The sequence below is a fragment of the Drosophila serrata genome, unplaced genomic scaffold (genome assembly GCF_035046125.1).
Source record: "Drosophila serrata isolate PLE 108 unplaced genomic scaffold, ASM3504612v1 contig_249, whole genome shotgun sequence".
Taxonomy (NCBI): domain Eukaryota; kingdom Metazoa; phylum Arthropoda; class Insecta; order Diptera; family Drosophilidae; genus Drosophila; species Drosophila serrata.
The window spans coordinates 3,389,795-3,404,521 of record NW_028257147.1 but is presented as its reverse complement, the minus strand read 5'-3'; the positions used below and the strand labels follow the sequence as shown (position 1 = coordinate 3,404,521).

General features: G+C 38.4%; 3 protein-coding genes across 26 annotated transcripts in view; 1 reads left to right on the top strand and 2 right to left on the bottom strand.

The window, feature by feature from the left end:
- The window catches only part of Wdr62 (WD repeat domain 62), a 70,825-nt gene extending 64,518 nt beyond the window's left edge, over positions 1 to 6,307 (top strand). For 15 of the 23 annotated variants that reach the window (XM_086832668.1, XM_086832664.1, XM_086832669.1 and 12 more), the window contains 8 exons: positions 225 to 2,822; positions 3,033 to 3,128; positions 3,211 to 3,359; positions 3,434 to 3,509; positions 3,578 to 3,652; positions 3,771 to 3,965; positions 4,028 to 4,184; positions 5,073 to 6,307. In XM_086832668.1, the coding sequence (XP_086688794.1) occupies positions 225 to 2,822; positions 3,033 to 3,128; positions 3,211 to 3,359; positions 3,434 to 3,509; positions 3,578 to 3,652; positions 3,771 to 3,965; positions 4,028 to 4,184; positions 5,073 to 5,271 (3,545 nt within the window). In that variant the 3' untranslated portion in view covers positions 5,272 to 6,307. The remainder of the gene's footprint in view (positions 1 to 224; positions 2,823 to 3,032; positions 3,129 to 3,210; positions 3,360 to 3,433; positions 3,510 to 3,577; positions 3,653 to 3,770; positions 3,966 to 4,027; positions 4,185 to 5,072) is intronic. The other 8 variants (XM_086832676.1, XM_086832674.1, XM_086832677.1 and 5 more) reach the window with 1 other exon arrangement.
- Positions 6,308 to 7,944: 1,637 nt separating this feature from the next.
- On the bottom strand, positions 7,945 to 8,482 carry LOC110181305 (uncharacterized). The gene has a single exon (XM_020949026.2). It carries the CDS (start codon positions 8,373 to 8,375, stop codon positions 8,025 to 8,027), a length of 351 nt encoding a protein of 116 aa, XP_020804685.2. The 5' UTR covers positions 8,376 to 8,482; the 3' UTR covers positions 7,945 to 8,024.
- A 309-nt stretch (positions 8,483 to 8,791) lies between these two features.
- LOC110181296 (protein lifeguard 3) lies at positions 8,792 to 9,860 on the bottom strand. Of its 2 annotated transcripts, none has more exons than XM_020949017.2 (3): positions 9,583 to 9,860; positions 9,277 to 9,525; positions 8,792 to 9,225 (listed from the first exon to the last, which is right to left on the bottom strand). In XM_020949017.2, exons 1-3 carry the CDS (start codon positions 9,697 to 9,699, stop codon positions 8,869 to 8,871), a joined length of 723 nt encoding a protein of 240 aa, XP_020804676.2. In that variant the 5' UTR covers positions 9,700 to 9,860; the 3' UTR covers positions 8,792 to 8,868. The 2 variants fall into 2 exon arrangements, with proteins under 2 accessions (XP_020804676.2, XP_020804677.2); XM_020949018.2 differs by having other exon boundaries at positions 9,281 to 9,525; positions 9,583 to 9,832.
- Positions 9,861 to 14,727: the final 4,867 nt, after the last annotated feature.

The window sequence follows — 14,727 nt, the reverse complement described above, 5'->3', positions numbered from 1 at the left end:
TCCCGAGACCAACTGTATAAATCCCTTAACCAAGTTGGACCACGTAGGCTAATGTAACTCTCTCTCTCTCCCGTTGTTTGCTCTTTCTCTCTATTGTCTATATCTTTTTGAATACTGCTCTCTCCTCTTTTTTTGTGCTGCGAACAAAATTGTAATGAAAACACGGTGTATTGATGAATTTTATTCCCCCCTAAAAAATGTTAACTTTTGACTAACCCAATTAGTTGCTTCCCATGACACTTTGCAGTATATTAGTTCCCAAAATCCAACAACGACAGCAACAACTGTTGCTGCTGCAGCAACTCCAAATCCACATCAGCAGCAGCAGCAGCAACAGCAGCCGGCTAAGGAGCAACATCAACAGCAGCTGCCACATCAGCAATATATTCCCGCTGCCGCTTCTCAGCAGTTTTTCAATTGTGCTGCCCCCAAATCCAAGCTGCAACAAAACTTCCAGACAATGCGACAGGTTCAACAGCATTATCCTCCCTATCCCCATCATGTGGGTGTCCATCAGATACATCCACCGCCTGGGGTACCCTTTGCTGGCTCCTCATCTGCAATGCAACATCGCCAGCAACATCATCATCAACAGCAGCAGCAGCAGCACCAAAACCAGCAGCAGCATCAGCAGCAACATCAGCAGCGAGTGAAAAGAAATCCTGCTGGAAATAATAGACGTACTCCTAGTATCCTGAAGCACTACAAATCCTGTCCAGTGTCGCCGGTGCACGAGGAGGTGGAGTGGTCCGCCGAGGGCAATGAAAGAGGTTGCCTCCTGGGTGAAACCAAGAGGCATTCCGTTTATGCCGATGATGCCAGAACCATTTTGGACATGATCCATGCGGATACGGAAAAGATGATAGATGAAATAACCAGAAAGTATGGAGATCTCGATGAGCCCTGCAGCATACCGGCTTCCTATTCCATGCCAGCGAACCTCAGGGGATTGGGTGGCCTGGGCTCCACAGGTGATTCCACGCCAACTGGCAGGACAACTCAGTATTATGTTTACAGGGAGTTCTATCAATGTGAGCGAAAGGTCTCCCTTTCGGATATATTGCAACCGGAACAATTTGCAGCCAGCCAGAGGAGATTGGATGAGGCAAGATTCCTGGAGACGCAACGCCATTCCAGTGCCAGCTTTTTCCTCACTGGACAACAGAGTCAGGAGTCCCTGTCCCTTCTCTCCGATGGCGATGGAGCTGGTAGTTATTGCAACAGTCTGGAGAGTGTTCTCTCCGACGAGAGTGATTGCCAGAGTGCTCCGCTTGAGTATCCCCAAACGGCGGTGACTCAGGTACTCCAGCAACGACACGCTGGCATCCGGAACTTTATCATCCATGGGCCAGTGTCAAAGTCGTATGGGAATAGTCCGAATGCCTATGGCAGTTTTGATTACTATATGCGACAGCAGCATCATGCAACGACCACTGCCACGGATAGCTTCGATGTCACTGGCTACAACCTAGAGCCTCTGAAGCCACTGCCCAGCTCAAAGACCTATCCCAGAATAGCTCAGGTTCAGGCCTCCGAAAATATACCCACTTTGCGATCGAAGAATAAGCAATATAACTCAGGTGTTAACAAATCGTTGAGTACGGATTTCGCACAACAACGACAGCAAAGGAACTCGAATCCCATGCAATCGGGTGACAACAACATGATGTTTGTGAGGAAACCCCTCAAACCCAAGCCACCGGTTCCAGCGAAACCCCAGAATCTGGTGAGCACCTTGAGCCACATGGAAAAGCAACAGAAGCAGCAGCAGCAGAAGGAGCAACAGAAATCTCAATCCCGAACGGCCAGTGTTGTCCGACAATTTGAGCATAATTTGCAGAAATTCGAGAAGGAGAAGCAAAGGGAACGAGATCATCAGCAAAGGAGACCAACGGCAATGAGGAGTTCAGTGAGCAGTGGAGCTCTGGCCGGAGGAGGATCCGGTACAGGCACTGGCACCCAGAGTTGCCTCAAGAAGGTCTCACGTTTCGATACCAGTGAAAGCAGTCGACGTGCCACAAGTGTGAGGCAAAAGAACAGGCCAAAGATCTCTGTGCGTTTCAATACTGTCTCCCAAATCAAGTATACGCCCAGTGCCAAGAGGGAGAGGCAGCGTCAGGCCAGAGAGGCAGAGGAGGAGGAGGAATCTCCACCAGAACTGGAGGTAGGAAGCCTGCCCAGTGACTACGGGGAGCGTAGTTTTGAAATGTATTTCGCGGAGAATGGAAATGCTCCCGAGAATTTAGAGAATATGCAAACTCTCAAGCTCTACACGAAGCCTCAGCTCCAGGCGGTGGTCGATGAAATCCAGCAGGAGCGTGAAAAGTACCGGAAAAACCTGGACAATGCAGGTAGAATCAGTGGAAAAGGTGGATCCACAAGTCACCAATGCCAGAATATAGCCAAAAAGATTGATATTATCGAAAAGTTAATTGAAATGGAAGAACGTAAAATGGAACAAATACGTTTGGCCACCGAATCACGTCTGCGACCCTTCAATTGCAATGCCAAGGAGAAGGGCTATGTAAAGAGTTTGACCATGAATTTCGATATGCTGGCCCGTGGAGAAGAACCTGCCGAGGATGAGGACCTGACCTCCAAAGATGCCTCTGATCTGTGTGCATATGCCAGAAATATGCGAAGAAATTGCAGTTTACCAGATGTCCTAGAAAGCACGGATTTTACCGGAATCTATAGCAGTCAGGATGTGGAATTGGCCAAAGAAGTGCGAGCCGATGATGAGGGACGTGATGAACCTGAAATTCCAGCTGCCGAAAGCGAGGACAAAGGACCATCAACTGTTGTTTTAAGGATGGAGCCAGGTTTGAGCCCCATTTCCGCCTTGGTTGTTGATGTTGTGCCTCTTGATTTTCTCCGCAACCTTCATTTGCGCACTCCCACAGTTCAGTTACTTACTAGTTAGTTATTATTTTGTACCCTTTTGCCCCCACTCTCCATACCGAACACTGAGAATAATAACCATAACTGCACGACCCAAAAACCGAAAAACTAATCTGTGACCCAATTTTCAGGCAATCCCAAAACGATTAATCCCATGCCCATCGAGGAGTCATCCATACGCCGCGCCTGCTCGCTGAGTGACCTGCACATGGGCAACTTTGGCAAGCGTAAGCACCCTCGATTATAATTTATAATATATTATAGAGATAATATTAAATATTTAATTTATAAATATATATTTTCTTGTAGCTGGAAAATCAAGTGGAGGCACGCCACAAAAGCCTCAGGTTCAGCACCGAAATGGCAACATCTCACGATCAGCCAGCAAGAGGAATAGTCTGCAGGGCAAGACAGGATTGGGTGCCTCCAGCAACTCCATGAATGTACTCAATCAGGGTGTAAGTTAAAGGAAACAATAAACTAAAAAGAAAACAATCTATAAATTAGATTTTAATGAATTATTTCTTTGCAGAGCGACTCAGAGCCCGAGGACAGCAATCGTTTGCGCAGTGCCAGCAATGGACAGGGTCGTAGTAATGGACCTATAGGTAAATATAAACTACAAACTTTTGTTATAAACAATATTATAAATATTTGTATTCCATATAACCTGCAGCTGCCAATCGTCAGTACAACAACAAGATTAATAACGCCAATAACAATCGTCGCAAGACGCCAAACTTTAGCAGTGGTGAGTAAAAACAAAGAACTTATAATAACCAAATGCACATTATAAGACCTAAGATAGTATTTAATCCTAGTTAAACTAGAATATCCAACTAATCCTTGATTATTTCATTCACATTCAGCCACACCACAAATGCAGGACGACTCTAGCTCTGAGGAGACGCCCAATAATACGGTCAACAATAAGCCAATTGTGCCACCAAGACCAAGGAATCTGGGCTTTGATCACAAGAGCAAGCTGCTTGGCAGCCCCATTGGTAATGCCAACAAACAGAGGAGCGGTGTGACTTCCATGGAGGAATATGAGGGAACAGATCGTAAGAAACTTTGAGAGAATATATTTAAAACTAGGAGATAATCAATATTATTTATATTACAGCCGAAGCCCAAGTGCACAATGTGATTAACAAATTATATACGACAACACAGGCAGCCATGCAGCTGCATGCGAATCTAAAGAACTCACTGCTACTGAAGGAATTAGAGAATGCTTTGATCATGTCCAGGAATATGCTAAGCAGCATCACCACAAATCGGTAGGGATTAACTTTGGGGAAGAGTATGAACCTATTTACCAGGAAAAAATTAATATTATATCGAAAATATAGTAAACTTTGATATCGCGAAATTGTAAATATAAAAAAACTGACATAAAAATATTGACATCATCGAAAAATTGAAAGAAGACTAACTCTGGGAAGCCAAAGTTTTTATACCCTTGCAGTTTCCCATTGGCTTAGTTTCTCCAATTTGGAATTGATCATAATTTAGCCAAAAAATCATTAATTTTTATTTGGAAACTAGTCGTATGCTAGTTTTTATTAGGCTAATAAATCTGCATACTCAATTTAAAATAAATAAAAAATTAACTTTTTTGTCAATTTTGATGATGTGACCCCTTATCGTTTTTTGAAAAATATTGACAATTTTTCAAAAATTTATTTTTTGTGCGGATTTATCAAGATCGAATCAGCTTTTTGTGCGAATCAATATTGTGATGATTTATAGGGTCGGAAATGATTTCTTCCCTAAGTTTTTATCATCTGAATACAATAATAACACCATAAAAGGGTATAAAATTTGAAAACTATTAATAATTTAATTGCCTTTTTTGCGATTACATAGGATCAGTATTTCAAACAGAATATAGACTTACCGCGCATATATTTTGCAATCCTAAATAATATATATCTAATTTGTCGTCAAATATTTATATATGTAGATTTTAATCCATTTTTAGGCTTAAGAATTATAGGTCAGCCTCAAATTAAGTTTAATTATAATAAATAATATCATATACATCTATGAATTAACTATTAATATATAAATATCTAAATTCGATTTAATAGAAACTTCTACTCTTAAACAAGCATATTCCATTAAACCTTTTACTCACCAAAAATTTAATTTTTATGTATTTCCAGACAAGCAGAAAAGACAAACAATGGAGTCGGATCCGGAGTTGGACCGGGAATGGGAATGGGAAATACTGGGGGTGGACTAAACCACGATCAGCTGAGCGCTGACAATGGAGACTATCTGATGATGGTCAATAACTGTGCCGATCTTTTGAGCAATTTACGCACGAAGCACAAACCCGATGACTGTGAGAATAACTCCTAGTGTGTAGAGCTTTAGGATAGACTAAATGACTAAATGCGGGGACGACTAACCAACACCAACACCTATTTATTTAACGAAACACACACAGACACACACACGCTGAGGAATCAAGGAAGCAACCAATAACTAATTTGTAATTAATTAAACATTCACAGCTAATGTACATTTTTTTTGTTTTAGTAATAAGTCCCTAAGATTTTTTGCTGTTTCGTTTATATATATACATTTTTGTGTCGTGTGCGTGTTGCATTTCTTTTAACATTTAATTTATATGGCAATAAAATGCGTGTTTAGCTTGAATTAAATTCTGTAAATGTTAAGTTTAATAAGCCGTTTTTTGTACGTGTTAAGTGTTATTTGAGTTTAAGGCGAAGCGATGATGAAACGGAATATCCAAGCGAATTGTTATAAAGTGCGCTTAGTCCATATGCCTACTTTGTGTAATTTTTGTTTATTTCTCTATCTTCGCCTTTTGTTTGAATTCTATTTGAGATTGTAAAAGACAAAGGAGAAGAAGAACAAGAGAATGTTGTGTCAAATTTGAATATTCCAAAATTCCAATTTATATCCAAAAATACTATGTATGTATGCCTACTCTCACATTATCACTTATGCCACAAATTATGAAATTATGATGAGAAATGCTTATGAAATGTATTGGATTTTTCATCTGCGAGTGAGAAGCAATTTGAAAGATTTCCAAACACACACTGTTCTCTTTAATAAATTCTCTATTAGTTAATTATTCGATTGTATTTACAACAATTATAACACTACCTATACATATACATATATATAAATCTAGATATGAACTTGAATTAGTCCTAAAATTTACTTTACAATAATTTACAACTAAACGAAATGTATTAAAATTAACTTCAAATAGGAGAAAACCAACACTTATGATTAATTATGCTATCTAAACTCAAAACTAAACTAAACAACCAAAAGAAAAAACAACAAAAAAAAAAAGAAAACAAACTAATTCAAAGCGAAAATAATAATACATAATGCATAATTTTTGAAAAACATTAAACCACGTTTTTAATTCTTAACTTTTTGTCTTCATCAAGCCCATTCTGATAACAACCACAACTAAAACGTGAGACTCCTTTGGACTTGGTACTAAATTTGTTCATTAATTTGACAGCCAAGCTTGAGGAGGTTCCAACACTTTAAATTCCAATGAGATCTTGCCCTATGCAATCGACATATGGCCCCAGGATTCACCTATATAGGATGGGCAATCCCATCCAGAACCAAATAATATCTGCGTACACATACGACTAATACAACTAACTCTGGCAGGAATTGTGTAACATTTTAAGAACTCTATTGAAAGCCTTATAATAAAACATAAATCAAAGTTTATCGGACGAAAAAGAAACGGTGAAGTTTTATGAAAAATTCTTTTGAAAAGCATCAATTACGGATCGTTTAAAATTACCCTGGCAATCGGGTTTCTAATACAGGTTATTAAAGAGAGATGACTGGCCCAGCAGGTGTTTGTAATCGCCACGAGGTCACACACATCTGAGACTCACCTTTGTTGGCCAGGAATTATTTTACCACCCTGCAAATTGTTGTAAACTGCCTGCATAAGGGTGGACTTTGATATACTTAAATCCGGAGAGTAAATTACAGGGATTTTGTAGATCTATAAAATATGATACAAGGAAAAATACAAATACTTCGATTGACCAAGTACCAAGACCACTGGAAAAATACAAATACAGATTTATAATTTAAATTAATCACGAAATTATAAATGAGATCAGTGTCGATTTTGTTCTCATTTGTAGGATTTTGAGGATCTCGTTTTATTTTCAGAAATATTTGGAGTGGTTTTTATATTTCAGAGATCCCTTAAAGGTCTCTTTGTAATTTTAGATAGAAGCTCTCCCATTTTCTGCTAATTAAATTTTATAAGCTGCTCCTTTCTTGCTTGTACATTTAAGGCAAAGCGTTAAATAGGCATAATAAGATTATGTGATATCAAGAAAGTAATTGAATATTTGAATTTCTTTTCCCATAAGTTCATCGACTTAAAATTAGTAGTAACCCTTTTGCTAACTCTGGTTTCTTATCAAATACAACCAGAAAGACCTTCAACAAAAGTCCTGTAAGGTCCACTCCACTCTTCCCCACACCCACAATGGAGCTCCACATCCCTTGACCTCTCCTCCCGGATTTCACAATGTGAGCAGGCGACGCGTCGGTTGTTCAATTCAGCGCTGACCCCACAACCTAAGGGATGCGGCGAACTCCATTGATACTTTTGGCAGCCGTCGGGCTTCAATTAACTTGTGTCAATATTGAGCTAGGCCAACACTCCGGGAGTGTGTGTGTGTGTGTGTGTGTGTGTGAGAGGAAGGGAAAAGGTCCTGCTACCGTCCATACCACTCAATAACCCAATAAAACGGAATGGCCATGCTTTCGTTCGATGATGATGGACTCACCCTGAAATGGAAACACACACAGTGCCACCTCCTCCGCATATAACTTGGTCTCTTTCTGGCATTTATGCTTTATGCATAATTTATGGCAGCGCCCAATCATGAGAGCGGGTGAAAAAGTTGAGCAGGAAAGGTGCTCAATAGCCGCCAGACACGCCCAGCAACCATCATCACCTGGCTGTGTATCTCAGTAATAGTTATGAATAAAAATTAAGAATTGATTGTGCAAAGGAAGCTCTTTAATTTTAACAATATAACAAATATATATAGTAAAACATAATGGCTAAATTAAGCTCTTTAACAAATCACTTCACAATCGTTGAAGCTATAGAACAAGAAGGATCCGCAGGCATTGGATCCATAGGCACGCACATGATTGTACCGCCGTGCCACATATATTAAGTATACGCAGAGTAGGACTATCAGGACAAAGCAGGCAATCAGCATTCCCCGAACTGTGATTGTAGATGTTTTTGTCTTTTCGCATAATAAAGCCTGACACTTCCGCACATTTTCCAAACGCTTCTGATGACCACACTCACAGCATCGTACCTTTTCTAGAATTCCTATCATTCCCAGATGACGACGCTCCTTGGCATCTCTAAACATTTGGCACAGGCCATCCAGCATATTCTGTACTTCGCACATTTTGTAAAGATATTTAAAACGTAAAGTTGCTGATTTAATTTTATACAAAATAGAATATTTATATTTGAATAGAATAGATTTCAAAGGGGAGACTGAGATGATTGTAAGTTGACTGTTGAAACAGGCATTACTTCGATAAACAAAATATATTTGATGATCTTTAAAAAGTATAGAGATTCAGGTATTAGTATTTCAAAGTCAAAGTGTTTTCCACATTTCTTTAGTTCTAATATAGTTTTTAGTTTTACTTTATTAGGATACCTATAATTTGTACGTTAATTAAGAACTAATATATAAATCTCTATAAATTATCATTAAGATAAATAGAAGATACTATCTGTCTTGTGGTAACGTTCCACCTCAAATACAAAAGGCAGGCCTTGAAGAACAACTCAGCAGCTCCAGAAAAACTTGTATATTTATCACATATATATTTTTACTAGTTAAATTTTACAAAATTAGATTTAGTTTCCAATCAAAAGTACCTCTTAATTTATATGTCTAGTAGACCCATACAGATGAGTAGCATTTTAAAGAGTTCTATGATATCATGATAGATCTGCAATGCGGCTATTATATAATCCTCCTCATCGTACTCATTTCGATGTGTTTTGCCGCCAATTAACAATTGAAGATCTATCACAAGGAACATGGAATAGGCAAATACACCGACAGCGACATATATCACCAGCATTATTTTAAAAAATATTGCCAATAGGCCCAGTAGCATCAGGAGTACAGATACTACAAATACGAAGATCCAGCAGTTTGTGAAGTCACATGGAGCAAATTTTGCAAATATACCCAATAAGATCACCATGATGGTACAGATGCCAAATGCAATAAAAATCTGTCAAAAGAGAAGGGTTTTTTAGGGAATACGGAATTCTGAGGAGCTTACCAACTTCGGATGATATCTAGACACTATCATGCATACCAAGACCGTGTGGGCCAAGACATAGATGGCCAACAGAATAAATTTAATCGGTGACTTGCGAAATAATTGCTGGCAATAGCAGAGCAAAATGTGGATTGTTGTCAAGACACAGAAGGCGGGTATGAATATCCACCAGTGTCTTCTGAAAAATCTTCTTGCCGGCCGATAAAAGACAACTATGGAGGCAATCAATGAGGTGAAGAGCAAATTGATCTGTCAATCGAATTAGGATTCGTGATCCGTGATCGGTATCCAGTCGCTATATCTCACCGCCACTATCATAAGGACCTTGACGATAAACTTTCGCCGGACATGCGGATCCTCGATCATCAATCTCCTATCGCTGTCTCTCCTGTCGCTGTCCCTCCGTTTTCCGAAACAAGCCATTTTGCCAAAGTTATACTATAAATTTAATAATTTTCCCACTGAGATCAAGACATTGAACTAGCATTAACATTTCTATAAAGTTACAAGACATTATGGTGTCAATAGTTTTTATTATTTCTTAGTCTGATTAATAACTCAGTGTGTACTTCGTAAGACATTTTTTGTTGCCAATAAGCAGGACTAATTAATGGAAAGTTGGATGGCTTTAGGAGGTGGCTTTTCACATAATGAGCGACGCCTCGCTGGCTGCCAATGTGGAAGTGCGGCATGGAAAAACCTCGGAAGCTGGCTGCTGGCGCATTCGTGACTCTTCAGGCGGGAAAACCTGCGGGGCGGTTTTGTGCTCAGGTGTGAATAAGCGTGCAAGAAGTTGACATAAAGCCAGGACAATGCTGGCAGGACTAAGGCAGGACACGCAGGCGGGAGGAGCTGCATTGGCATTCGCTGAACCGCACTAATTGAGCCGCGTTACGTCGACTCGAATGCATTTCAATGTGTTTCCAAGCAGCAGGCAGCATCGCTCCGATCCGATCCCATCACATCCACATATTGTCATCATTTTCCAGCCTCGCGCCTCCTTTTGCTTTGGCTGGGAAGTCGAGCAACTGCTGTCCGGAAACATGGGTCATCATCATCTTTGTCACTACCAAAGCCAACCCCCGAGGGTTGAGCCATCCCACCCACTTCCCTTGATCTGATCCCAGTCAGCTGCATTTCCTCGAAAAGGGATCGAAGGAAGGTTCGGAACATAAGCTGGAATTTTTAACGCAAAGCTCTAGATAAAGTCCTTGACCCTTGTCAGATGTAATAAAAAGGTGGAAAAGGACACGAGAGTCCTGGCACAGCTACAGGGCCATTTATCTAATATTTATTCATGTCAACTATTATGTGGGTTTTAAATCATTTCAATATTATCATTTCATAACTTGTATATATTTACAATAAAGTTTATCATTATTATTTATAGTATTTATAATTACTTAATATTATTTTGTTTTATTTGATTAATTATTATAAGGTTTACATATATTTATTCTAGACTTAAGGGTTGTTATTATTTCAGTCACAAGCTTGCTAGGCAGTGAAATATTCATTTCCGGCCCTATAAATCATATATATTATGGATCAGCATTAACAGCCGAATCGATCTAGCTATGTTCTGATAAATAATAAAATTTTAAAAATTTTTTTGATTTTTTTTTAAATGATCGTTAAAATTGTCATAAAATTGGGAAAAATCTTATGATTCTAAAATTTTTAATAGAGTAAGCAGATTTATTAACCTAATTGTAACTAGCCTAGAAAAGGTTTCCGAATTGAATTTAATACATTTTTGGCTTAGTTATGAGATTTTAAAATTTGGTTTTATAACAAATTTATATATAAAAAAAAATAGATAAATATCGGACCACGAATGGTATTATACCTTCAGTCAGAAGCTTAAAACTAACTGAAGGATTCATTTCTGACCCTATAAGTCATATATATTATTGATCAGTTTTTGGTAGAACCCAAAATTTTCGACATTTAAAAAATTTTTTTTTTAAATTCGTTAAAATGTTAAAAAAATGGAAAATAAAAAATTTTATATGAATAGAGTATGCAGATTTGTTAAGTTAATAACAACTAACGTAGGACCTTTTTCTGATTTAAAATTAATAAATTTTTGGCTAAGTTATGATATGTTTTCAAACTACAAGGGTATATAAAAATTGGTTTCTTGAAGTCAACATTCTTCTTTCATGTTATTTTTTCATGATTATAAAATTGTTAAAATAGTTTAGTACAACTTTTGAATTAGTTTATGCCACTAGAATTTTGAAATCTTAAAAAAAATGAAATGTAATAAACTGAAATGTAATGAAATGAAGTCACTAATAACGATTATTTTATTTTATTTAACATATGTGTGTTTTATTATTGGTCTTTTAAGCTCAATGTGCCTTCGATTCTTAATCTACATTTATATATTTAACTTATTATTTACTAGCATATTTTGTAATTTATAAATATGATGAAGAACATACTCCTCAGAGGCATGTTTTCCACTTCTTTCTCTAATATCTCCCGTGTAAGAACATATTTTATTAATCATTAAGCCCGAGGCTTACATCAAAGATTATCCTTAGGTGTTATAGATATCCATTCTCTGTCATCTTAAATAGGGTCCTAGCTCAATTTCTTCCGGTGTATCGGATACCCCAGCACATCCTTACCCTCGAGGCTCGCATAAAAGACATGGAAACTATAAGTACTCATATAGAATGTTATAATGCTCGCAATCTTCAGCCCCCGTGGCTTCAATTTTATATATACATATATATTTTTTTCTTTTCTAATGGCATCGAGCCATTGACATGGGACACTTTCGATGCGGAGGCGGGAAAGGAGTCGCAGGAGTAGGAGGAGGATATCATGTCATAGTTCAGGGAGTCGACAATTAACGCCACAATTACCGAGAGCAGAATGACATAGCTTGGGTTAAGTGTATCTCTTATTTTTTTTTTATATGAACATTGTTGGAACGAGGGGATGATACACTTACATATATGTGCATATATATAGAGACTACATATATAGGGCCATTAAGAGGTGCCGAGTGCGAGGGTGCCTGCCTCGTAATTGAAAGGAAAATGCAGCTTTAGCTTTTTAAGAAATTGTAATCACAGCAGATTGCGAACCAAAACTCTCTCGAGCAGCATCCACAAGGATACAAGGATGCCAGGATGGATACAAAAAAGATGATGCCAAGGGACACAAAGCTGATAGGTCACAGCAGCGAAACTCAACAGAGCCCGGAGACAATCCCTCGCACTTGGTGGCGTAATCATATCCGGAAGAGATTACGCTGCGATTCACGCTCGACTTGCATCCCCGCTCGCCTCGGTGTCCTCCGGAGATGCATCCTTCTGCCATATCCTTATTGTTCCTGCCACATTTTTAGGTGATAAGCGCAGTCGTTGTCTGCAGTTTTTTTTTTTTTTCGCCCCCGGACAATGGAATTGGATTATAATTTTTTCCCCTCCTCTTTTTTTTATTGTTTGCCGCGAACTCCAGTGCTTGGAGGTTTTTCTTCCACATTTTCACCCAACCCCCTTGTTGCGTGTTCGAGTTGTTGTGCCTTCGGAGGGGGAGAGGAGTGATACTGGAGGGGCGTGGTGCTGATAAGAGTTATTGATATGCGAAAAACAAAACATGAAAATATTATGCTTATTTCATTGAAATGATGGCGCCAGCGGAAATTGTTTATGGCGGGTAAACAGTTTTTTCCAAGTATATCAAATGGGGAGCCGCAAATATGGCGGAAATTGTAATCATAGTTTTTGGGGTTACATTACTGAGAAAATATGGAAACGGAAATGAAAGGTTTATTTATTTAAATATATAATTTAAGGGTTTTTATACCTATCCTTAGAGCGTATTCTAATACAAGAATTAAGTCAAAAACTCGTGAAGGAATCATTTCCCACCCTGTAAATCATATATATTATTGATCAGCATCAACAGCCGAATCGATCTAGTCTTGTCGGGTTGAAAAATAAATTTTCGAAAATTTTTCGATTTTTCAAAAAAAAATAAGGGGTTACATCATTAAAATTGTGAAAAATTGTGAAAAATTGTGAAAAATTGGCAAAATTTTTTCATTTTCTTAAATTTTAAATGAGTATGCAGTTTTATTATTCTAATTAAAAACAACATAGGACCGCCTTTCGAATTGAAATTAATGCATTTTTGGCTTAGTTATGAAATATACACAATTTTGATTTTCCCCAAAAATTGCCAAAGCAAAAATATTTTTGATTTTGGGATTAGCTTTCTTTCTGAGAGTGGTTTTTAATTGATTTTAAAACTAGATACACCTATGATAAAACCGTTTGTCAATTTTAAGTACTACTTACAAATAGAATAAATAGAATCTGAATACAAATTAGCTTTCAATTAACCTATCGCCTCAATGAATTTCCATTGTCATAGCTTTTCTTTGACACTCTTCCCTTTTTTCTCACCTGACCGGACCATTCATTACCAGCTTCCTGTCGCTGAGGGAAAAGCACACTTTCGCCTGGTCAATAGCCATTAATTAGCTTAATTAATGTCATCCATTTGAGTGACCAAAAAATAGCGGATTGAATGGAGTATCAAGGCGTCATGCATAAGCGGGCAGAAAAGTGGAAAAGTGATGACTTATCCGGACGGGATCAGGAACCGCCGACCAACCGCGTTCAATTAGCCAAATAAGTCAGTTTTGCAACAGTGCCAGTGAAGGGGATTGTGGATTTGGATTGTGGGTTTGGAATTGAAATTGGGATTGGGATTTGGATGGGCCAGATGGATACTCGAATGGTCGACTGGGCGTGCATAAGGCAAACATCAAAAGGAACATGACAACGGCTCAAGGACCATTCACCATTCATTCCACAATTTGGGGGTTGGCCTTCGGAGCAGATAGGAATCGGGTTCAAAAGGACGCCGCGAGTCGGTGTCAAAAGTCATCCGAAAATTGGTCACAACTCCTCCATTTCTCAGACTCTCTGTGTCATTTGAATGGATCCAGAAGTCCTGTCAGTGGGCGGTGTGCTTGAGCATATGCTGAGGGCCCACTGTACGTCACTGAGCAAAGGATATCTGATTATTTGCATAAAGAAAATAAAAACGCTTCGCATTGCTCGATTTCGCTTTTCGTATTCGATTCGATTTGATGTTTTTTGAATTATTCATATAGCTGGTAAAAAACAGGGGAGGGCATTGGAAAATAATGCAGGAAAAAAGAGAAATGTCAACTCAAGTGGGCATCACATGCGTCATCCTTGACGTGGGCATTAAAGCCTTACAATAGGCCACTGTCATCAAACCAAAAAGCCAGCAAGGATAACATCAGGACATTCGTATGAATATAATTATTTGTACTTACCTATCAAGTATTTATATAAACTGTCAAATAGTAAATAATTAGAATCAATGTTTGTTTAAGTTTTGATTTAATTTTTTGTTGAATTGTATTTCGACTTTAAGTATCACAGAAACATT